Raw genomic sequence first — 25,033 nt, 5'->3', positions numbered from 1 at the left:
TGAAATTTCTGGGATACAGCAGTCAGGCGATCCCCCATCTGAAAAATAAATGGACTTCCATCTGTTTTTTTCCTGAGGCCTAAAAACAAGACATATATAGTATGCTACATATAACATATATGCTACATATAACATACATATTATATATATACATATACATACATGTATATAATGTGTGTATATCAAAGACATTCATACTACAATCAGTTTTATTGTGATGTTTGGATCGCTATGACAGAAATTTAATTTCATTTACCAGTGTTTCTCAAATGTGATCAATGACTGGCCGTGTCAAGGACTGCCTGGGATAGTGCTGGTTTGCACCTATCCTTCCAGAGTAATTATTAGTAGCAACTCACTTCACTCAGAAGTGTCTTAGTTTGACAAATAATTTTTATCGTCAACCAATGACCAAATGCATTTAAAAATCCTGGTTCTTGGGGCACCTGGGTAGCTCAGTCAGTTAAGCATCCGACATCGGCTCAGGTCATGATCTCATGGTTTGTGAGTTTGGGTCTTGCTGAATTGTCAGCACAGAGCCTGAAGCCTGCTTCGGATTCCTTGTGTCCCCCTCTCTCTGCCCCTCCCCCACTTGTGCTCTGTCTCTCTCTGTCTCTCTCTCTGTCTCAAAAATAAACATAAAAAAATTTTTTTAAACTGATTCTTATTAAAAGTAGAGCTTCCTGGCCCCGCATCGGGCTCTGGGCTGATGGCTCAGAGCCTGGAGCCTGCTTCCGATTCTGTGTCTCCCTCGCTCTTTGCCCCTCCCCCGTTTATGCTCTGTCTCTCTCTGTCCCAAAAATAAATAAAAACGTTGAAAAAAAAATTTTTTTTTAAAAAGTAGAGCTTCCTGGATCCTACCTTAAACCTAATAACTTCAAACCCCTGACAGGCAGACTCAGGATCTTCATTTTAACTAACATCCCTTAGGTAATTGTCAGGGTTGCTAAAGTTTGAGAAATGCTGCATTAATATATAACAGAGAGTATTTGATTTCAATGAGGAGAAAGCTGAAAAGACCAATGTATGAACATAAACAGGAAGAGGTGACATTATTGAACGATATACCTATCTCCACCCATCAATATATAATTGTGTTTATTTGGCAAGTTTCTTTACGGCCTGCAGTGACTACAACATCTATCTTTGTCCCAGGGGCAGGGAGATTAGTAAAATGGTACAAATAAGAGGAAGTTAGCACTGCAGGATTTCATCTAGCTGCTGTGTTTACATTTGTTTGGCCATTACTCCAAGCCGATGTACAGTAGCCTTCCTTATCCACAGGGGATATATTCCAAGACCCCCATGCCACTGAGGACAGTACCAAACCCTGACTCTACTACGTTTTCTCCTATACATACATACCTATGATAAAGTTTAATTTATAAATTAGGTAAACGGGGTACCTGGGTGGCATCTGACTTTGGCTCAGGTCATGATCTCACCTTTCATGAGTTCGAGCCCCCATGTCGGGCTCTGTGCTAACAGCTCAGAGCCTGGAGGCTGCTTCAGATTCTGTGCCTCCCTCTCTCTCTGCCCCTCCCCACTTGTGCTCTGTCTCTCTCTCAAAAGTAAATAGTTAAAAAATTTTTATAAATTAGGTAGAGTAAGAGATTAATGACAATAACTAATGATAAAATAGAGCCATCTTAATAATATACTGCAATAAAAGTTATGTGAATGTGGTGTCTGTCTCAAAATATCTTATGGTACTGTACTCACCCTTCTTGTGATCACATTGGATGATAAAATGCCTGTGTAAGGACATGAAGTGAGGTGAATGATGAAGGCATCATGACACAGTGTTGGTGTACTAATGCCCTCCTGACTACATGTCAGAAGGAGGATTATCGCCCTCCTGGGCCACATGGTTGACCTTGGGTACTGAAACCACTTAAGGGAAACCACAGATAAGGGGGAACTACTGTATCTTTACTTCCTCTCCATTTGACTTCATTCTCTCTCTAGACTAACTACACTAGGATTCCTGTAAAGAACTGGTCATCCCAGATGGCTGGTTTTCATCTTTCCCCATGCCATGTCCTCTGTAGATACAAAGTTTAGTTTTAAAAAAATAAATATAATTTTCCAGTAATTAACACTGAGTTTTTTCCCAGAGACATAAGGAAAGAGAGAGAGTAGTGTAAACCCATGAAGAAAGAGATTAGCTTAGAAGTCTTCTTTTCTTCCTGTAGTTTTCTTTTTCACAAATACTTAGATGATTTTTAGTTAAAATTGAGCAACTCCATGTAGGATCACTGTATACATAGATTGCCCTTGCTTTCTGTATTTGTTAACTAATGTCCTCTGATTATAACAAACATAAAACAACTCTAACTTAGTCAAAAAGGGAAGATTATGGGAAGCATTCTAAAACATTTCATCAAATCCAAGGAAAGCATAAAGGGCAAAGTCTTAAAAGGACAAGAAGTAGGGAGGTTCCAGGGCCTCAAGGAGTTTACAGATCTCTCTCCAGAATGTGCCACTAACGTGCTTTGGATCATGGCATCCCATCTCTCTGTCTCACCATTTCAAATTTTAATAATTGGGATGTAGAACATAGGGGACAACTCCAGACAGGTACTGGTGGCCAGGTAGACAGGATCAGCACAGACCTAATCTCCTACGGCCTATGTCTGTGTGCAAAAGAATAATCTCTGTGAGAGAGGAGAAACTCATAGTGGACCATCTAGCTACCCCAAAGAGATGTACTATAATTCACCTTCTGGCTGCTCAACACACACACACACACACACACACACACACACACACACACACACACACACCCTTTTTTCTCTATATCCCAGAAAACCACTCATAACACATGATCCAACTAAATCCCACACAACTACAATGGGGAACAACCAAAGCTAATTCCAGCCACTGTGCACAGAAGGGAGGTGTTGGCCTTCAAGTCCAGGACCTCTGGGTTATGTCCATTCCTCTTCAATTCTGTCAGAATCCCATTTCATTCTACATGAACTACATGATAAACTGAACCATTTCCTGGATAGCATGATATACCCCTGGAAGAAAGAAAGAGGAAATAAAAGAAAAAAATAATTATTATAAGTCTCATTTTAGAAGGAAACATGAGAATAAATAGCATACTTAGCAAGGAAATATTGGTGCAAGCTGCAGTCTTCCACTCTGCAGGCATTCACAAGACTGCTGCTGACATATGAGACAGATTCCTCCTCTGCTCGTTCCAAATTCTCCTGGCTTTCAGCCAGCACCACAGCTTGCCAAGGATCTTTGCCCCAATTGCACAAGGAATCCAACATGCCCAGGTGGTAGTCTCAGCTCCTAATTCAAGAAAACCTACATTTTTTTAACCCTTGGATGAAACATTCTTCCATTAAGTACTGAAATACTTAGACTAAAAGAGTTAAAGAAAACAAAACTTCTGAAAGTGAAAGAGTAGGTATAATTGTTGGAAAAGTCTTCACCCCGGGGCCCCTGGGTGGCTCAGTCATTTAAGTGTCTGACTCTTGATTTCAGCTCAGGTCATGATCTCACAGTTTGTGGGATCGAACCCCGTGTCGGGCTCTGTGCTGACAGTGCAGAGCCTGCTTGGGATGCTCTCTTTGCCCCTCCCTCACGTGTGTGTGTGTGTATGTGTGTGTGTGTATGTGTGTGTGTGTGTGTGTCTCAAAATAAATAAACTTAAAAAATAATTTAGAAAAGAAATGTCTTCACCTCTAGGTCCTAGGTTGCATTCCAGCTGTGAAAACAATATCAGATGTTATTGGTCACTAGTTCTACTCATGTTCTATATCCTACAACAGCATACCAATATCACAAGGTACTACTACTTAGATGCTGTTATGGTTAACTTCCCAATAGGTCCTTCCAGTGAGGCCTAGCTTCATCAGGATGATAGGATATTTATACAGTAAGGCCAGGAAGTTAGTAGCTTATTGCCTTGTTGGCAGTGCATGAGTTCATCAATTAAAAGCTATGTATGGAATCCCATGATGCTTATAAGGCATATAAACAGGGAAAGCAAATCCAAATCCAGAAAGACTGTTGCAGTGATGATAAGTTGTTGTTCTTCCATGATGAAGCGGCCTTTTTAACTGAAAAGAATTTATCTGCCACAGGGCAGTAGACCAGGTCCCCTAGAAGTTTATTGCTAGTCATTGTTACTAACAGTATATGATCAGTCTTGTTATGAAGTTAAATATTGAGTTTGCCCATGAACCAATAGATTGGCTTGAGGAGGAGGACGACTAACTCCCACAAAATGAATCATTTTTTTCTCCTGGTACTAAGAATCTCTTCTGCGATGATGGCCTTTTAGTGAGCATCACATAGACACAGATATTCTCGCTCTGGGCCCATTCTGAATGGTCCATCCACCCTTCCCTAAAGCCTCATTGCCAGCAGTTCTCCCATCTTGACTCTTCCAAGTTCTTGACCATATACTCGGATCAGGACTAACAATGACCTAGTATGTATTCATTCAGCCTTAACCAGCTCTAAAATATTGCAACCATCTGAAGATTCCTGACTCAGTATATCCATCATTGCCCAAGTCACTCTGGCCCTTCCCTCAGAGACATCTCTGATCGCGCCATAATCCAGCAATGAAAGGGTAAATGTCTGGCACAACAGGGGGTCTTTAGCCTCAGTCTCAATGCTAGATTCCAGTTGCTTTGTATATTGCAGATTTTGGAAGTTACCTTTCAGCTAAATAATTAGCCCAAGAATTACTATAGATCCTGACTTCAGGTAAAGTAGACACTAAAATGTTTCCTTCTAGGCACAGTGGACAATAAAATTTCTGCTCAAAAATTTAACTCTTGTAAGCATTTGCTTCTCAATTGTAGTGCTTGGCCACCCTGAAGAACAGCAGCACTTCCTCTCATCTGTCTGGTGCCAGCATATCATGCAAAACCATCTGTACAGCAGGCTCAAGTTACTCTATCCCTGATCCACTAGGCATAGGAAACTCCCCATGGGCTTAAGGAAGAAAGTAACATAAGAGTACAACTGCCTGTTCATATAATTTACCTGTGTCTTCAGGCTCAGCCTCACAAGTTTCTCTTCTTTCTCAATCCACTTGATGTGGAGTACTCCTGGGAATGGCTGGCTTTATGGCTAAGTGTCTGAGACAGCACCATGTCGTATCAGGCATCAAGGTACCATGGCTGTGTTATGCCAGATGGTGGAATGATTCAGTCTCTACATGAGTCTAGCCACAAGCCAGGAGTCATTTCTCAAAATGAAGGGTCATCTGCTAAAGAGGCCTTTGCATTTTCCCAAACACAAAGGGTCTCTTTTGTGGTGGCCTTTGGGGCTTGTCATGGACTCCACGCAGCTTTAGGAAGGGCCACAGACTCTTCCAGCAGCACTGACTGCAGACTGAGCTAATTGGAAAGCCCCCTTGCCCTTTGGGTCCCTCTCCAAACTGGCAGCTTTTGGGTGGCCACGCAGGAAAAGGTGACACCCAAAAGGGCAATACTATGTCTAAAATTCAAAGAGGCCCCAACTCACTGTGCCTGGAAAATTCTCTTTAAAATTTGTAAATGAATGTTTCACTACCTCATACAAATTATAAACTCAATGTTTAACTTAAAAATGCTAAGATTTCAAAGTGCTGCTCTATTATATTAATCAAATGTGGTGATTATTTTTCTCTTCATTTAATTCTTTCCTTCCTTATTTAAACTTCATCTACTGACAAAAAGGATAGAAAACGCCTTGTCATGTCATATTGCTTTTTCATGATAAAATAGGACCAAGAAGTGGCCGAGTAAAATAACATCTTATAAAATTCAAGTAAGGAAGTAAGTTTATCACATAGCTACATTTAGTTTCTATGTTATGAATCCATATGCAGAAATCTGCCCATTTGAAAAACCAAGTAAGGGGTGCCTGGGTGGCTTAGTTGGTTAAGTGTCCAACTTCAGCTCGGGTCATGATTTCGCAGTTTGTGGGCTCAAGACCCGAGTTGGGCTCTGTGCTGACAGCTCAGAGCCTGGAACCTGCTTTAGAGTCTATGTCTCCCTCTCTCTCTGCCCCTCCCCCACTCATGCTCACTCATGCTCGCTCTCTCTCTGTCTCAAAAATAAATAAAAACATTAAAAAAAATAAATTAAAAAAAGAAAAATCATGTAAGGACCGATCAAAAGCTCTTAATGGGACCTAGGACCTAGGTCCCGACCTAGGTCCTAGGTCCCAACCTAGGACCTAGAGGTGAAGACATTTCTTTTTTAAATTATTTTTTATTTATTTTGAGACACACACACACACACACGTGAGGGGGGAGCAAAGAGAGCATCCCAAGCAGCTTTTGATTAAAAGCTTTTGAATCTTTAGCTCTTATGTGAGACAAACAGAATGAATATTGCCCTAAGTGAAAAATCATCCTTTGCTATGCTCTTTCAAAGCCATCACAGCCATGACTTTTTAAATGCAAAGGTCTATCAGGAATTTTTCTAAACAAATCACTCTTTTGTTTATTCCCTTTAACAAAAATCAGAAACAAATTAACACCTATGTTCTTATGAGTTTTTTAAAGCAATTTTAACATAAGTTGATTTTGAGTGCCCTCAAAAAATGCTTCAGTTCTTTTACTTCTACAAGTATTTAGTGATCATCTACTATGTGCAGGCTCTGTGTGAGACCATAGAGAAATAAGACCCAGTCAATAAGCCATCAAAGAGTTTACGGTCTAGTAGAAAATATATAAATAGAAAATTACCATATGATCCCACAGATCCTATGACAGGACTAACAGGAGGGTGCTATGGAACTGGGGGTCAACGAAGACTTTCCACAGGAAGTGATATCTAAGCTGAGGCCTGAAGGGAGAAGGACCCACAAAAACCAAGAAACTATTAAATGAAGGATGGAGAATCTGTTGTGGGCAGAGCAAAGGTTATGAGCAAAGGCCCACAGAGGCCAAAGAAACCACAGAGAGCACAGTATGCTTGGTTGAAGGCAGTTTGATAAGTCTGGCTCTTAAAATTGGGATAATGGTAGCAATGGTGGCAGGGGAAGGACAGGGGAGGATAATGGAAATATGTGTGGTAGACATGTTTCCTTGACTATGCTATCGTTCCATTTTCCTTTCTCTGTTAACTGAATCTCATATAATTGACACAGACCCATTGAAGTAAGGACAGTTAGGGAAGGGGTCAAAGTAATTTTCACTTCACAATCATGAGTCTGGGGTTGGGCGTGTGGCCCAGTTTTGGCCAAGGAGATCCAAGGAGAAGTCAGCTGAACTTCCCTTCCAGGCTCAAAACAGACCCTCCCAAGGAGAAGGCGATTGCCACCTTCTTCCTTGTCTGGAACGCTCACATAGGTCTTAAAGACTGTCTGGAGCTGCTTTCTTCCTTGATCAAGGAAAAGACCCCAAGAACTGCAGAGCTGACTAAAGCATTATCATTTGGTCAAACTGATAAACCATCTCTGGAACTATCTCTGTCTTTGTCTACACTTCCAGGTATGAGAGAGAAAGGAATGCCTTTATTATTTAAATCTGTTTGTCTGTGTTCTGTTATTTGCAGCTGAGTATCTTCCTGAGGGTTTTGTGAAGATGGAATTGAGAAGCTTGGGACCATATCATGAAAGACCTTATAGGCTATTCTCATCTAGATCCTTTGTTTGCAAGTGACAGAAACTTATTTCTAACTGGCTTAGGTAAAAGTGGGGACTTTATAGGAAGGTACAGGGGTGTTTCATGTGATGTAAGGAGGGTTGGAACAACCAGCTTCTGGAAGGACAGGATTAATGACAATCAGCTTCTGGAACGACAAGGATTGGGGACAATTTGAATCACGGCTTTGAATACCACCAGCAGATTGCTCCCTATCTCTCATCTCTTCTTCTCCCCATGGCTTCATTCCCCCCTGGGGGAATCTCTTCTTCTCCCCCCTGGGCTTCATTCTTTCTTGCTATTGACTGGATTCCTGCACATGGTGAAAACATGACCATTGACAGCTCTTGAGCTTCTCTCTTAGCTTCCACTCCCCAGGAAGAAATGGCACAAAATTGTGTCCTCTAATATTAAATTTAAGAATCCCACTTAATTTCGATGAATAAAGGAGTAGTTCTGAATGGACAGAACGACAGGTTCCGGTAACCACTGCACAAGGGGCCGAAAGAAAAATCTAAGCAAAAGAGAGAAATAATTAAATTTGTACCTTAGAAAGAGGACCTTAGGTTGAGGCTAGTGAATGGATTAGAGGGGTAGTTTCCTTCCAGAAGAAGGGGGCAACTGCCATAAATTATGTGAGAAGTAATACTGTTTAAACAAAGGTAGAGATGGTACAGCTAAGATCATAGCTCTTATTTAAGCAGCACTGATCTAGCCATTGTGGTTAGTGATTTTCAAAACACAATAAAGAGCACAACTTGTTTATGGGAGCAGGAAGTAGATGGGAAGTGGACAGAGAGCTGCAAAGGTTTTGAAAAAGACTAATCAATTTGCCTGCTTTTATTATAATCTAACTTTTTTTAAAAGTCGCCTTAAGACTCTATTGGCTTCAAGTTCTGCTGAGGCTAATGCTTATTAAATACTGATTTAATATAAAAATTGATTAACAATTCACAAGTTTCTTTTAGACATAAAATATCAAATATGAAAATCCAATGATCCGTCCTTATCATGTGCTCATACCAATCCAACATATCTTAGTAGAAAATCATTTACTGCTTGCTTTGCAGAAAATACACAGTTTATCTGAAATCAAAGGCAAATGAAGTCTTAGGATGTACAAAATGCTTGTAAAGGAAAGCAAACAAAAATAAAAGCATAGTCATGAAACAAAATATGGGTCAAATACAATTATACAAAACAGTAAAAATAACCCAAGTGAATTATCAAATATGCTATTAGTGCAATTTAAAGATGAGTTGGGTGGTTTCAGATATAGTGGTTTTTTGGTTTGTTTTTGTTTTTGGTGCCTAGGTCTGTTCTAGATGGTGTTTCTTCAAGAGCAGACCACAATCCAACAAACCAGGGAAGAAAGATTATAGATGGGAAAAAGTCAAGTTGAGGAAGGAAAGGAAAATGGAGAACATCTAGAACATCTTACAGCCACTCTAAGGAGAAAATTGTACTTTCTTCTGTGTCACTCCTCCTCTCTACCCCATTATCTTTCCAACAGGGGCTATTCACCCCCACCTTAAAAAAAAAAAAAAAAAAGAAAACAGAGAAAGAAGGAAAAGGAGTATTTTCTCAATACAAAACCCTAAGTATTTGCTGCATCCTCCTCGATGCAGGCTCCATGCTTGGATTGACAACAAAAATTGATAGGACTTACCACTTCAAATTTATTAACTATCAGAGGAAGTAATCAAGAGGACATGACCACCAGGTGACCTGGGAGCTGGACCCAGGAAATCTCAGCCTCTTTACCCCCTCCCATCTTTGGAATGTAAGTTTTGCCCACTGTTCCCATAGTGGGAGCCATTTCAAGGATATGGCCCTGAGAGAGCAATGTGTTGAGCCTATCTGGGTGGTATATATGACTGAATCCAGTGAAGGCCTCTATATACACTCAAGATTCTGGTAGGCGGGTGTGAAGGTTTACTTGTCATGCTGTCACCCAAGACAAGCCTCATATATAAGTTCCCTTGCTTATTAAAACTGTCACCTACCAATCTGGAGTAGTCTGCTACTCTCCTCAGTCTCTCCTTGTCCTCTGTACATGAGGATCAGTTTCCAATTTCACCTGGGGAACTCCAGAGGTTGTGGACCACTACCAACCAATGCCTGGTGACTCTCCTTAGGGTCACTGAATAACAACATAGTCACTTACCACTACTTGTACTAAGATGACGCACAGGAAGGCAAGAAGAGAACACAAAAATGCCTTACAGAGTTTTGCATCTGGATCCTATGAGGCCTCCCTTAGTATTCTCTACCATACCAAAGCTACCCAGCCCACCCCCCAGCCTCTGATTCCATAGAGCCAACAGTTCTCAAAATTTAGTGTGCATCACAATAACAGAGGGAGATTACTTAAAATTCAGAATCCTGGAACTCAACCGAAAGGTTGATTCACTAGGTCTGGACGGGGTGTACACTGTTAACGAGATCCTCAGTGTTTCACATGCCCACTGATATTTAAGAACCACTGCCCTAGAGTGACAGATTCCAGACCAGCAGGGGAACCATACATTTTCTGACTTTTTAAAAAGGCAACTAGTGATCACAGACATTCAGAAGGTTTGCTTATATATCAAGGCCAGGACACATTTTAAATAAAAATTGTAAGATTATATAATAAAGACTGAATGGTAGTAGTAATAAGAAATCATATCCATATGGATTCAAATGTTTTTTAAGCTATTCTAAAATTGTTTTCTGCTCTACATGATGAAGAGATATTTCTAACATTGAAAAAAGTAGAACATTTATGACTAAATCTAGTAGATAGAACAGAAGGCCTAAACAGAAATAACAAATTCACCATGGTTAGCAACAAGTCATTAGAATGATGTGTTGATCTTGATAAACCTACAGAAGCTAGAGTCCCACTCAGACCTACTGAATCAAAATCTTTGGGGATAAACCCAACCCAAGAAAGATTCTGATTTGCAGTGAGAGCTGAGAACCACTGCTTTAAACCAGGACCCCAGATAGACTACTGACACCTGATGGGAATGTACCTAAATTCTAAGGACAGCTTTTTGAATGGTGGTTTCCTTTGCCAGGTGAATCTACCACACTAAACTATTGAACTGGCAATCACAGTCGCAAGCATAAAAAAGTGGTATACAGAAAATATAAAAGTTCTTATCTGCAAATTTGTTAACATTTATTCAAAATACTTAGGAGCCAAAAAAATGCTTTGAAACCTTAAATATAATGAATTGGGTATATATAGTGTTTTGTCATTTATAAGATATATTCACATGCATTAATTAGATTAATTCCTAATAACATTTTAGAATGAGAGTTATTGTCTATAGAGGCTTAGAGAGGGTAACTGATTAGTCTAGTGGTTCCCAAACTTGTGTGCATGTTGGGAAATAAATACTAATTTACTAGTATATATGAGTCAAAAAATACTAATGCCTGTGTCACAGCCTGAGAGAATGAGATTTAATTTGTCTTCGGTATGACCCAGATTTTGGCATTTTTAAAAGAGCCCCTGTGAATCTAATTTGCAGACGAATTTGGGAAAACACTGTACTAGCCCCAAACCACTCAGATGGTAATTAACAAGATTGGAGTTTAGGCATTTTAATGTCAAGTTAATGCTCATGGAATTGTATCTGGCATAAAGATCAAAGACAATAAAGACATAAAGATCAAAGATCAAAGACCTCAGCTAAGACTTAACCTCAACTAAGACTATTGAATTTCTCAATAAGGCAGTTTCCAAATTTCTCTGGCCATAAGAGTCACTAAGTTGAGTTTAAACATCAAGATTCTTAGGACCTTCCACAGAATTTTCTGATGCCATAGATTTGGAAAGGTCCTGAAGAATGTGCACATTTCCCAAGTTTGTCTTAGTCTGTTTGGGCTGCTACAACAGAATACCATAGACTGGGAGGCTTATAAACAACAGAAATCTATTTCTCACAGTTCTGGAGGTGGAGGAGTCCAACGTCAAGGTCCTGGCAGGTTCAGTGTCTGGTGAGAGCCCGCCTTCTGGTTTGTAGACAGCTGTCTTCTGTGTCTTCACACAGAGAGGGAGTTCTCTGGGATGTTTTTTATAAGGACTCTGAATCAGCTCTCAAAGGCTTCACCTCGAAATATCACATTAAGAATTAGGCTTCAACTCATGAATTTGGGGGGACACAAATATTTACAGTTTATAGTACAAGTGCTTACGTGATGTGTAGGACAAAATAAGAGTGGGAAAAACTGTATTAAAGAATATTACACAGTATCAATATTATAAAATATTAGTATTGAATGTCAAAGTTAGGTATTAAAAATGGCTAAGAATTAATGGAGAGGCTTTAACAAAACGAAACCAAGGGAAATAACTGGCCACTCCACCTTCAAAGGGTCCATTTGTATACAAATCATCCATGAATTCAACAGATTTTCACAGAACACCTAAGATTGTACATCTGAGGCACGCTGGCAGATGTGCTAAGGGACACACACATGAAGAAGGCAGAGTCCTTGCCATCAAAGGTCTGACTGCCTGTGTACGTCTCTTGTGCGAAAATGCAAACTGCTTGAACTGGCTCTGGGTTTTCAGTCCAATAGTCTTTATTTTCCTAATTGAGACAATTTTCATTTCAGATTGCTTTAGGAAGCATTTAATAAGAACTCTTACAAGACAGTGTTGTGGTAGAAGTGGTAGTAGTGAAAACAGGAGTGCCAGGAGTTACTGGACCCTCCCAAATGGGAGCTGAGGAACACCATCAGGGCAAGTCTGGCCTTGGCACCTGATGACAGTGGTCATTCTTGTGTGAATGCATCCAGGGGTGGGTGGGAGCGTTGATGTAGGGGGTATGAACAAGAGAGGACAAGCGGAAATCAATGTTGGCAGGTGAGCAAGGCAAATTAGGACTGATAAAGGCGTTGAATTGCTTCATCAGGCATTTGATTTTGATGTAACCTTTGGAAGATTTTGTAGCTGGGAATGAAGCCAGACTATGATAATAGAGTTTAATTAACGTCATACTTAAAAAGTGTAATTCTAAGGCATAGGTTCTGTCTTCTCTTACCTTACACATCCACCCTCCCCATCCCAAGCCACCATAACCCACCAACCCACACAATCACACACCCACATCCACACACACACATGCACACACACCCAATTCTCAGGTTAGATGCAAAATTAAGTACTTAAAACACTTATATTGTAACAATCTTAACTGACTTAGTATTGGTCTAAATATACAATCCTGGATGGAAAGAAATTTTTAATTTCCAGATAAGAAACAGCCAGAGTTGGAAAGGCAATGGAGATAAAACTGAGAAAAATGGACAGAACAGCTGAGAGACACTAGAAAAGAAACTGTAGTTTCTTGTTATGAATCATAAACCTGTAATGAACAGGGATTTAACGACTAATTGAAGACATGCAGCAAACTACTAGAAAGGAATTCAAAATAATTTTGAGGTTTTTAAGCCTGTAGAGATAAGTAAGAGAAAGAGCTCTGGAGGAAAAGATCTTTAATGTAAAGTCAATTCATGATCCTCCCTTTCCACTCAAATCTGAACAACCTCTGATCCCCCAGAGAAGTTACTAGAACCACTTCTAGCTTTCCAACTCCAAATGCCTATATGCATGTTTCCCATAACCAGCCCAAGATTGTCACCCAGCAATAAAGTCACTTGAAATATGAGGAAAAAAAAGAAGAATTTGAGCCAGTGTATGCACCCCCCCACCCCAACCAGGAAGCAACCAAGCTTTACCTAAACAATTCACCTTTGTCATGTGGCAGCAGCAAGGAGAAAGAAGGCATGGACTTCTATCTAGCACTTGGAAGAATCTCAAGGTTAGTCTAGAGACTGGAATAAAATATTAAATCAAAAAGGAATTTTAGAATACAAATCAGTGTTAGATAAACCAGTATTTCCAAATATTTTCAAATGTGAGAACCATTTTTTCTAGTGTCAAAATTTAAATCATCCTAATTTTGCAAATTGTAAAATGCTATATGTACACTTCAAAAAAGCCAAATATTACTAAAGAGTATAAGTGAAAACCCCCACCTCCAACTACATCCAAAAAGAGATCACTCCCTCGAGACAGCCTGTTAACATTTTAGTGAGTGTAAATATATAGTTAACATAAAATATTTACTTAAATAGAATCATATTTCACATGGTGTTGTGCAAGCAGCTATTTTCATTTAAAAATACCTTGACCTCTGCAGCCGCTCTGGAAAACAGTGTGGGGATTCCTCAAAAAATTAAAAATAGAACTACCCTATGACCCATCAATAGCACTACTAGGAATTTATTTAAAGGATACAGGAGTGCTGATTCATAGGGGCACATGCACCCCAATGTTTATAGCAGTGCTTTCAACCACAGCCAAATTATGGAAAGAGCCTAAATATCCATCAACTGAAGAATGGATAAAGAAAATGTGGTTTATATATACAATGGAATACTACTTGGTAATGAGAAAGAATGAAATCCTACCATGTGCAGCAACATGGATGAAATTGGAGGGTATTATGCTAAGTGAAATAAGTCAGCCAAAGACAGATTTCATATGTTTTCACTCATATGTGGATCTTGAGAAACTTAACAGAAGACCATGGGGGAAGGGAAGGGGGAAAAATCGTTTCAAACAGAGAGGGAAGGAGGCAAACCATAAGAGATTCTTAAATACAGAGAACTGAGGGTTGATGGAGGGTGTGGGGGAGAGAGGAAAATGGGTGATGGGCATTGAGGAGGGCACTTCTTGGGATGAGCACCGGGTATTGTATGTGAGCAATGAATCACGGGAATCTACCCCCAAAACCAAGAGCACACTGTATACTCTGTATGTTAACCAACTTGAAAATAAATCATATTAAAAAAATACTTTGACCTCATTCTTCTTAATAGCTGTCAGCATTCCAATATGTAAATGTACTAAATGTATAATTAATTAACTAATCCTTCCTTTAGATGGACAATTTACTGCTTTCAGAATTTAACATTATAAACAGTGTTGTGATGCTCATCTTCATATGCTCACTTTTGTACACTCAACTAATAATTTCTTCAGAGAAAATATCCTAAAAGTGGAAATGCAGTGTCACAAAATATGCACAATTAATATATTGTATAAATTGCCAAACTGCCCCCCATTAAGGTGCGTAAAATTTTGGCTTCTATCCTCTGTTTATGAGAGTATGTCAGTGTCCACTTCCCATACCCCTATCAAGCCTGAGCATTATCATGTCTGCCAGTATGATTGGTGAAAATGTTTTAAGTTGAAAAAAATTTATTGCAAATGAGTATATTTTTCATTTTTACTATTTTAATTTCTTCTTTTATGAATTGCTTGTCCTGCCCTTTCAGTTGGAGCATTTGTAAGGACTGTTCTTCAATATAAAAAAAAATTCCTAGATTATCCCCCACAAAATATCAGTAATATATATAATATATATTGGTCAAGAAAATACATAATGCAAGGTTACTATTAAATCATTAATAAAGGGGCTTCTGATCACGATGGAATAATAGGGACCAGATTTATAGCCCCCTCTAAAATAACTAAAACAGACAAATGCCTCTCAAAATATTGGATATTAGGAAAAAACATTTATCTCTCCCTCCTTCCACCCAAGTCCCTGGCAACTGATTTTTTTTTTTTACTGTCCCCATAGTTTTGCCTTTTCCAAAATGTCATATAGCGGGAATCATACAGTGTGGCCTTTACGGACTGGTTTTTTCATTTAGCAATATGCTTTTAAGGTTTCTTCATGTCTTTTCATGTCTTGATAGCAATTTTTTTTTAACACTGATTAATATTCTACTGTGTGGATGTACTACAGTTTGTTTATCCAGTCATCTATTGAAGGACATCTTAGTTGCTCTCAATTTGGGGCAATTGTGAATAAAGCTGCTATAAACATTCACGTGCAGGTTTTTGTGTGGACATGTTTTCAAATCATTTGGGTAAAGTAATTGTAAGAAAAGTAATTGTAGGACTCTATGGTAAGAGTAAGTTTAGTTTTGTAAGAAACTACCAGAGTGTCTTCCAAAGTGGCTGTGCCATTTTGCATTCCCACCAGCAATAAACGAGAATTCCTTTTGTTCCACATCCACTCCAATATTTGATGTTTTCAATGTTTTGGATTTTAGACATTCTAATAGATGTGCAGTGATATCTCATTGTTTAAATTTGCAATTTCTTAATTACATAGGATATTCAGCATCTTTTTAAAATGCTTATTTGGCATCTGTATATCATCTTTGGTGAGGAATCTGTTCAAAATTTTTGCCCATTTATTGAGTTATTCATTTTCTTATTGTTGAATTTTAACATTTCTTTGGTATAGTTTGGAAAAGACTGTTATCAGATTTTTTTTTAAATTTTTCAAAAATTTACATCCAAGTTAGTTAGTTAGTTAGTAGTGCAATAGTGCACTACTTAGTTAGTTAGTAGTAGTTAGTTAGTTACTAGTTAGTTAGTGCAATAGTGCAATAGTGCACTATTAGTTAGTTAGTTAGTTACTAGTGCAATAGTGCACTATTAGTTAGTTAGTAGTGCAATAGTGCAATAGTGCACTATTAGTTAGTTAGTTAGTTACTAGTGCAATAGTGCACTATTAGTTAGTTAGTTACTAGTTAGTTAGTAGTGCAATAGTGCAATAGTGCACTAGTTAGTTAGTTAGTAGTGCAATAGTGATTTCAGGAGTAGAATACAGGGATTCAAACCCTACATATAACACCCAGTGCTCATCCCAACAAGTGTCTTCCTCAATGCCCCTTGACCATTTAGCCACCCTCCAACTTACAGCCCCTCCAGAAACCCTGTTTCTTCTCTATATTTGAGAGTCTCGTGTTTTGTCCCCCTCCCTATTTTTATATTATTTTTGCTTCCCTTCTCCTATGTTCATCTATATTGTATCTTAAATTCCACATGAGTGAAGTCATATGATATTTGTCTTTTTCTAATTTCACTTAGCATAATACCCTCTAGTTCCATCCACGTTGTTGCAAATGGCAAGATTTCATTCTTTTTGACTGCCGAATAATACTCCATTGTATATACATAGGATATCTTCTTTATCCATTCATCTGTCAATGGACACTTGGGCTCTTTCCATACTTTGGCTATTGTTGATAGCACTGCTATAAACATTGAGGTGCATGTGTCTCTTCGAAACAGCACACCTGTATTCTTTGGATAAATACCTAGTAGTGCAATTGCTGGGTTGTAGGGTAGTTCTATTTTTAGTTTTCTGAGGAAGCTCCATACTGTTTTCCAGAGTGGCTGCACCACCTTGCATTCCCACCAACAATGCAAAAGAGATCCTCTTTCTCCACATCCTCGCCAACATCTGTTGTTGCTTGAGTTGTTAATTTTAGACATTCCAACTGGTATGAGGTGGTATATCATTGTGGTTTTGATTTGTATTTCCTTGATGATGGTGATACTGAGCATTTTTTCATGTGTCTGTTAGCCATGTGGACACCTTCTTTTGAAAAGTGTATATTCATGTCTTTTGCCCATTTTTTCACTGGATTATTTGTGTTTTGGGTGGTGAGTTTGATAAGTTCTTTATAGTTTAATTTTTTTTTAAATTTATTTACTTTTGAGAGACAGAGCTTGTGCGGGGTAAGGGAACAGAGAGAGGGAGACACAGAATCCAAAGCAGGGTCCATGCTCAGAGCTGTCAGCACAGATCCCAAGGTGGAGCTCAAACTCAGGAACCATGAGATCGTGACTTCAGCCAAAGTCAGATGCCTAATCGACTGAGGCACACAGGTGCGCCTATCAGATGTTCTCTGAAAATATTTTCTCCTAGTGTGTGGTTTGTCTTCTCATTCTCTTGACAGTGTATTTAGCAGAAGTGTTTGAGGTTAATGAAGTCCAATTTACCCATTTTTAGATTTTTTTTATTTTTTAATATATGAAATTTATTGTCAAGTTGGTTTCCATACAACCCCATTTTTTTCTTTTATGGATTGTGCCTTTAGTGTTTTATTGAAGAAGTCATCACCATACCTGAGGTTGTTTAAATTTTTTCCTACATTATCTTCTAGAGAGTTTATAGTTTTGTGTTTTACATTTGGGTTTTTCATCCACTTTGAGTTAATGTTTGTGAAAGATATAAGGTCTGTGTCTAGATGCATTTTTTGGCATGTAGATGTCCAGTTGTTCCAACAGCATTTGTTGAAAAGACTATGTTTTTCTCCATTGAATTGCCTTTATTTCTTTATCAAAGTTTAGATGACTATATTTGCAGGTCTCTACTTCTGGGTTCTCTATTCTGCTCCATTGTTCCAGTTGTCTATTCTTTTGCCAGTATCACACTACCTTGATTACTGTAGCTACACAGTAAGTCTTGAAGTCAGGTAGTGTCAGTCCTTTGACTTTGTTTCTCTCCTTCAATATTGTGTTGGTTATTCTGGGTATGGTTGAAGTTTTTCACAGTTCGAATTAAACAAGAAACCCACAGCACTGAGAAGCTCAACAAACCGAAAACTATAAGAAAAAAAACAATACCAAGGACATCGTAATCAAGTTTTGTAAAACTACTTATAAGGGAAAATAATGTTAAAAAGTGGCCAAAAATAAGACACAGAGGACCAAAGATAAAGATGACAGATTTCATGCCTGAAACAATATAAGCTAGAACACAACATAGCAACATCTTTAAAGTACTGAAGAAAAAAATGTCAACTGGCATTCTTTACCAGTGAAAAAATACTTCAAAAACAAAGGTGAGATAGACTTTTTCAAATGAACAAAGCTAAAAGATTCATTACCTGCATTTCAAGAAATTCACTAATTTTGAAAAACTTTTGTTTTATAATCACGTAATAGGTATTTCAAAAATCACAATTTTTATTTCTGAAGCAGGTGTTTTGTCTGCAGATGTTACTGGTTAAAGATCCATATCCCTTTGTATTAACACCAAATACATTAACATCCTTTGTATTAGCACCAAAGGCCCTCAAATTGAGGTCCTGTGACCCACAGATTGAGAAACATTGTTTTAGAATATAAACTTCATGGAAAATGAAGATCTAATCCAATATCATGGAGTAGACGAATTTATTAGGATAAAGGCTGGGTTGTAATAATATCGAAGAAACATAGTGGCTTAAAGAATACTGGATTTTATTTCCTTCTCATAAAATAACCCATGCAGGAGGACCAGGGCAGTGTGGCAGATCAAGTGGTCAGGAATCCAAGTTTCTTGCTATCACCAATATATTGCCCTCACCTTCATGGCCAAAGGTGATCCAACCAGTGAGAAAGGGGCAAGATAAAGGTGAGGGTGTGTTTCTTTCAACAGCATGACCCAAAAGTTACATATGTGTCTTTCAGTCATATTCTATTGGCTAAAGCCTCGTCACATGACCATACCTTGAAGCCAGGGAGGCTAGAAAATATAGTCCACAACTGGGCAACAATGTATACTAAGCTGAAATTTATATTACTGTGGGTGTGGGGAGAAAAAATACTGGGAAACGATTAACAATCTCTGCTAAAGTAAGTTAGTGACAGAGTTAAAACTAGAAGAGGAAAAGTGCATCTGATTGGGAGTTAGGAAATATGGTTTATAGTCCTAAATGAGCCTCTTAACCTCATGATTAAACCAAACGTTTAGTCCATGCTTCACCTGAATTACCTTTATTATCTGCACCAGGGTTCTTAGTGATTCTTTTAAATTGTCCCTCTGGCGAGGAGAAGACCAAAGACCTAGAAAGTTCCATCCTATTCTTTCAGGTAAATCCTATTCCTTACCAGACAGTGACCCTTTAAGGGGTCATTAGCCCTATGTCTGCCTTGGGGGACATAGTCTCACGTATGAGACCAGAGGCAGAGCTCTGAACCCTAGGCTGAGGTTTGCCCCAACTGCAACATAGTTCCTAGTCAAAAGCAGAATTATACCAGAAGATACATGACAGACAAAATAGTGGATAAGATGTCCCATTTGATGTTATCATCAGCATTATTCTTGCATAAGTTCCAATGGGTGATACTGGGAGTGAAGAGGCAGGGTGTTATTTACCCAAAAATCTAAGCTGGTATGGGAATGAAAATAATTACCTTTCTCTTCGGTGTAAAATAAATCTCCTCTCTTCATCGAAGCCTTAATTTTGAAGGGAAAGGAAGTTAATTTTAATTAACAAAAGTTAATGCTATTAATTAAACATTTGTTCTATTTTCACATGTGCATGCAAATTTGCTTGAAGACATAACTAGCTCTACTGAGAGTATAAAAGCTTTATTTTGCTATGAAAGAGCACAAATGGTGATAAAAATTAAACCAAAATTGGTCAAGATACTTAGTTGAGTACATCTAATTCCTCTTTAAGTATTACACAATACAGGGAATAAATGATTTCATTTTTGCCAATAAAATTTAGTTTAAGTTAAATTTCTATCACCAATAAAATCAGACAGTGTTTGATAATAAATTTTTTTAATGTTTATTTATTTTTTTAAAGAGAGAGAGCGTGCGCACGAGTGGGGGAAGGGCAGAGAGAGAGAGGGAGACACAATCCGAAGCAGACTCCAGACTCCAAGCTGTCAGCACAGAGTTTGATGTGGGGCTCGAACTCATGAACTGCAAGATCATGACCCAAGCTGAAGTTGGATGCTCAACCAACTGAGCCACCCAGGCACCCCAGTAATAATTTTTAAAACATCAGTTTTTCCTAAACTTATTCTTACAGATTATCTAATTTTAATCTCCCAGCAACTCCAGGAGAAGTGATTTTTGTCTTATTAATGACTTGAGCTTTGAACAGATTTATATGTATAGCTCTTATTATTATTATTGATAAAAACAGTAGCTTAAGCTCTATCTTAGCATCTGACTCTAAAACAGGTACCATAAGTATATATGATGCTGTCAAAGATGAGTCAGAAAATAAAAGGAGAAGTAGGAAACTATAATTATCTGTCCAGATGAGTGGTAAGGCACTCATTTGCATTATGGTTCCCAAAAGGAAGAAAGGCATTCTGCCCTATTTGCTCATGTTGGCTGAAAGCATAAGGGGCACTCAGAACATTAAAAATACAACCTAAAAATATACATCAACAGTCCACTCAAATATACTGTATTATATGTAGATTAACAGTTTGTATACATACATTCATACATACACTTATACAAGTGTATGCCCTAAATGATCGTTAGTCTACTTCCTGTCTCTGTAGATTTCCCTACCCTAGACTTTTGCAAAAATGGAATCATATAATATATGGACTTTTGTGGCTGGCTTTCTTCAATTAGCGTGTTTTCAAGGTTCATCCCAGTTACAGCATGTACCAGTATTTCATTCCTTTTCATGGCCCAATCATATTCCATTATACAGATATAATACATTTCGTTTCCCATTCATCCACTGATGCACAATTGGATTGTTTCCACCTTTTGACTATTTTGAGTAATGCTTCTATAGACATTTGTGTGCAAGTTTTTGTGTGGACATAGGCCTTCATTTCTCTTGGAAAGATACACCTTGGAGTAGAATTGCTGGGCCATCTGGTAACTCTATGCTTAATCATTTGAGGAACTGCTAGATGGTTTCCTACAGCAACTGCAACATTTTACATTCCCACCAGCAACACATGAAGGTTTCTACTTCTCCACATCCTTGCCTGGATTTTACCTTCAGGCAATATTGCTTTGCTTTGAATGATGAAATAAAAGGAGAGGAGGTCAAAACTCTGATGATCCATCAGAGGCCACACCAACTCCAGACTACTTTCCAATTTCCTTAATGTGAGAAAAAATAAACCTTTACCTCATTCAATCCACTCCTACTCTGGGTCTCTGTTAATGACAGCCTAACACAATTCCTAATTCATGTGGTTCTATTAGCACATCTTGAACCTTGGAACCTCTCAAAAAATCATTAAATTGAATACGTATTTATTTATTCTGTGGAAAAGTCTTTTTGTCATCCTGTTACACTCTTCAAAATGTGTATTACTGTATAATTTTTCTTAATTTCAGATCCCATCATTCAATAGCCATTCTCTTTTTAGAAATTGTTTCAGGTACTTTGTAAGACTGAAACAACTGGATATCCAGAAACAAATGGAAGTTTATAGATGGAGCATTTTTTTTTTTTTAATGAGAAGGAAAAACCCTCATTGTGGTGATATAGAATGAGCATGAGTTTATGATTTCCTTTCTGAAATATCCTAATGTTAGGACAACAATAATGATAAAAAGTCATTTAAAGATTTACCTTAAACTCTCTGGGAGCCCAAGGAATTTCAGTGCCATGCTGACCTGATACTGCTTGTAGAACATATTTGTTCACCTTAAGACACTGTCTTCAAAGCCACTTTTCGCTTGCATTGAGTCACCGCCCAAGTTTTCACCTTGGCCTTTAGAGAAGTAAAAGAAACCTGAGTAATTAGTTACATAAATCAGCTTTTGTACTCATTTCCTCCAAAGCTTGTGTTCCAATTATCTGCATTTTGAGAAGATACTGCAAATACACTATCAACCTGTGTTCTACTGGCTTTCTTGTAACAAATTTAAGTATCTTCCACAAAGCCAGCCTTTGATAAATAGGGTTTCTAATACATTTTCATGTAACTAGTAAATCACCACTGGTGGAAAGGAGAACATTAGGGAGTCAGGAAATTTTGTGATCTATTTCCCAGGGTTTCAAACAACTGATACATTCACCCAACATCCATGGAGCACCTACTATGTTAGAAATAGCACTTTATTCTGTTAGAGATAATATTTTTTAAAATTCCAAATAATGTTTTTACACATTAATGGTTCTTAGAATTAAATTTTTTAAAACAAAACATCTTAATTGTCTTGCCTTCACAAAGAAGCCTTTGTTTCTTATTTTAAAGGGTTTTGTGTTTTTTTTCCTTTGTACAAACAGCAAAAATAATTTGGTCTGTGTTGTTAATGGGTTACTTTGAGTGCTTCTTATAAAAGCCAAATATATAGGAACTATGTTTTTCTCTTCCAAAGTTCCTCTTGAATTTCAGCTTTTCAACAATTTGCTATTTTGTAGATCATATTAATTCAGTACTTATTTGTAAACATTTATTAAGGATTTGATGTTTTCTCGGCTTTGTATTTTGTGACATACTAGAACGAACTCAAATCGGTCTGTGACAAACAAAATCCCTGAAGAATATATCCAAAGAATAATGTCAACTTTTAAGGTTATAGAAATTTATGGAGCTGTACCGTTTTACTTTCTATTTAAATGTTAACATCACCTATACTTTTTTCTCTATCTACCTTGGTTAGGCACCTTTCTATCCTAAGATTAAGCTAAACCTCTTATGCATGGTTCAGAAAACCCTGGATTCAACTCCCTGCTGAATATGCTATGAGCTGAACGCCTTAAAGGCACTCTGGGCAGTGTCTTCATCTGTACATAGGGATAATAACTCCACCTACAGCACCGGGTTACAGCAAGGATTAAAGGTAAAGTATACAGCATATGCCTGACACATAGTAGCCTGTTCATATTAGCTGTGCATCATTAGTCAGTAACCATCTTCCATTCCATTGTTAAATTGTTTCAACCAGTGACTACTCTATGGACTTAGTTATAAATATATAACATAACCAGGGATTGAGTCATACATAACACATTGGGATTGCTTTTTAGCATAATTTTAGGAAGCACCTATTGCAACACCTTCTCTTTGTGTGATCAACGCAGGGTACTCTAAAGACAAGAACTTGTTTTTTTTTTTTCTTGATAAGATGAAATTACTATAAATAAATAAATATATATATATATATATATATATATATATATATATATACACAGTTTTGTTTTTTTCACATAGCCTTTCTCCTTTAAGCTCAAAGTTGATTTCCAGATAAAGGCCCCTATAACTTTTCTTGGCATTGAAGTCATTTAGTCTCCTGTTTTCTAAAGCCACACGAGTCTTACGTGGAAGCGAGTAGGACGCACCATGCACAGCGCAGAGGGAACCCTGGGACGTTCGCTGCGGCTCCCACCTGTCGGCCAGGTCATTGTGACGTAAACGCTATGGACACGTGGAACACCTGCGGGAGAGCAGGGGTGGGGTCACCCAGAGCGGTAGATCCGAGCGGGGGATACCCCAGGAGATGGGGGTCGAGGAAAGTCCCCAGGGAGGAGAGAGAGAGGGAGGTTCACCCCCCTCATCCCGGACCCGCCCCCCAAAAGGTGAGGCCTTCGCCCCCTCGCTCCTCAGGATGCCAGGGTCCTGCTGGGAGGGGTCGTCCTGCCGGGCGTCTCCCGAGGAGAGAGGAAGGGAGGGGAGGCGAGGCGGCGGCGCCCAGGGCGCCGGCGTTCGCTGGGAGGAGAGGCCGCCCGCTCCCCCCGGCCGCTGCGCTGCGCTGCGGCGCGCACGGGCTCCGCCGGCTGCTATTCCGGCTGGCGGCGACCGCCGCAGGAAGGGCCGGTTCCTGCGCTCCCCCCGCCCCTTCCCTCGCCTTCTGCTGACGCTGACGTCGGATGAGGGAGCTGGAGGGACGCTCCGACCGCGGCCAGGAGGCTCTCGGGGGCCGGGGCTCCGAGGTACCTGCCGTCCGGGGTCGGGGCGGGGGCGCGCCGGGCGGGCTGCAGGCTGCAGCGGGAGACGCCCGGCAGCCGCGGAGGTCGGGGCGCCAGCCTGGGGCCGCCAACTGTGCCCTCCGCGGGCGGCGGGTGACAGACAGGCGGGTCGCCTCTTCCAGTCCCTGGTCCGCGTGTGGGAACCGCTACAGCCCCTACCCCTCCCCCGCCTCCTCCCTCGGGCCTGGGCAGGTCTGGAGGATGCGCGCGCCAGGAGAGCGTGCGTCAATCCCGGGGGAGCGGGAGGGAAGCGTTCCGGGCGCGGGCCGCATCTCCTGCCCCAGCGCCCGCGGCACCCCCACCCACGCCAGCCCACTCCACCCACGCCGTGTGCCTCGCCTTCCCAGCAGCTGCGGCCCCGGGATCCCGAGGTCCCTTCTGGGCAGGGACTTGCGTCTGGGGCTGACTTGTTGACAAGTTCACCTGCCGCGGCGCCTGGTGTTTGCTTTTCTCTTCGCCCCATTGCCCATCTTTGGCGGAGGTGGCAGGGAGCAGATGGGTGCCTCTTTATAACCACTAGTGCCAGGAGGCCTGAGCTTGGTCTCCAGCGGGTGAGGTGCTCACCAGCCTTGGACCCGACTGGACCACGAGTCCCTAAGTGGGCCAGGTCCGTGCAAACCCTCGCGCGCCCGGTTTCCTTAGGTTGCTACTGGCTCCGCCTTTCCTGCCCTCGGGCTATTGCAGCTCCTGCTTCCTCTAGAAGCGAACATATCCTGTTATTATGTCTGCCTGTACCCAGAGGCCCTCTTCCCTTCCTTTTCCACTTTTTTTTTTGTTGTTGTTATGTCCCCAAGTCCCCTCAGCTTCTTCTTGGGGGTCTTAAAAGTACTGTGTCCTTTCGCTGGGGAAAGACATTAACTGCCTGGTTAG

At 39.8% G+C, this 25,033-nt stretch overlaps 1 protein-coding gene and 1 long non-coding RNA gene across 27 annotated transcripts in view; one reads left to right on the top strand and one right to left on the bottom strand.

Moving 5' to 3' along the window:
• Positions 1-6,040: 6,040 nt before the first annotated feature.
• LOC111559503 lies at positions 6,041-24,799 on the bottom strand. Of its 3 annotated transcripts, XR_006594236.1 has the most exons (6): positions 23,537-23,678; positions 21,821-21,962; positions 19,665-19,707; positions 13,362-13,444; positions 11,550-11,715; positions 6,041-8,123 (listed from the first exon to the last, which is right to left on the bottom strand). It is a non-coding gene; the product is annotated as an uncharacterized LOC111559503 (long non-coding RNA). The 3 variants fall into 3 exon arrangements; XR_002740496.2 differs by lacking the exons at positions 6,041-8,123; positions 11,550-11,715; positions 13,362-13,444 and adding exons at positions 17,230-18,089; positions 24,587-24,799 and having other exon boundaries at positions 23,537-23,631; XR_002740495.2 differs by lacking the exons at positions 6,041-8,123; positions 11,550-11,715; positions 13,362-13,444 and adding exons at positions 17,230-18,089; positions 24,132-24,480 and having other exon boundaries at positions 23,537-23,631.
• The window catches only part of ICA1 (islet cell autoantigen 1), a 150,366-nt gene continuing 148,947 nt past the window's right edge, over positions 23,615-25,033 (top strand). For 12 of the 24 annotated variants that reach the window (XM_023250396.2, XM_023250381.2, XM_023250393.2 and 9 more), the window contains exon 1: positions 23,615-23,773. In XM_023250396.2, coding sequence (XP_023106164.1) covers positions 23,615-23,773 — 159 coding nt within the window. Of the gene's footprint in view, positions 23,774-23,978; positions 24,128-25,033 lie in introns of those variants that run through there. The other 12 variants (XM_023250390.2, XM_023250388.2, XM_045052417.1 and 9 more) reach the window with 7 other exon arrangements.

The sequence above is a fragment of the Felis catus genome, chromosome A2 (genome assembly GCF_018350175.1).
Source record: "Felis catus isolate Fca126 chromosome A2, F.catus_Fca126_mat1.0, whole genome shotgun sequence".
Classification (NCBI taxonomy): domain Eukaryota; kingdom Metazoa; phylum Chordata; class Mammalia; order Carnivora; family Felidae; genus Felis; species Felis catus.
The sequence above is the reverse complement of the archived record's forward strand: the minus strand, read 5'-3'. Positions and strand labels throughout refer to the sequence as shown.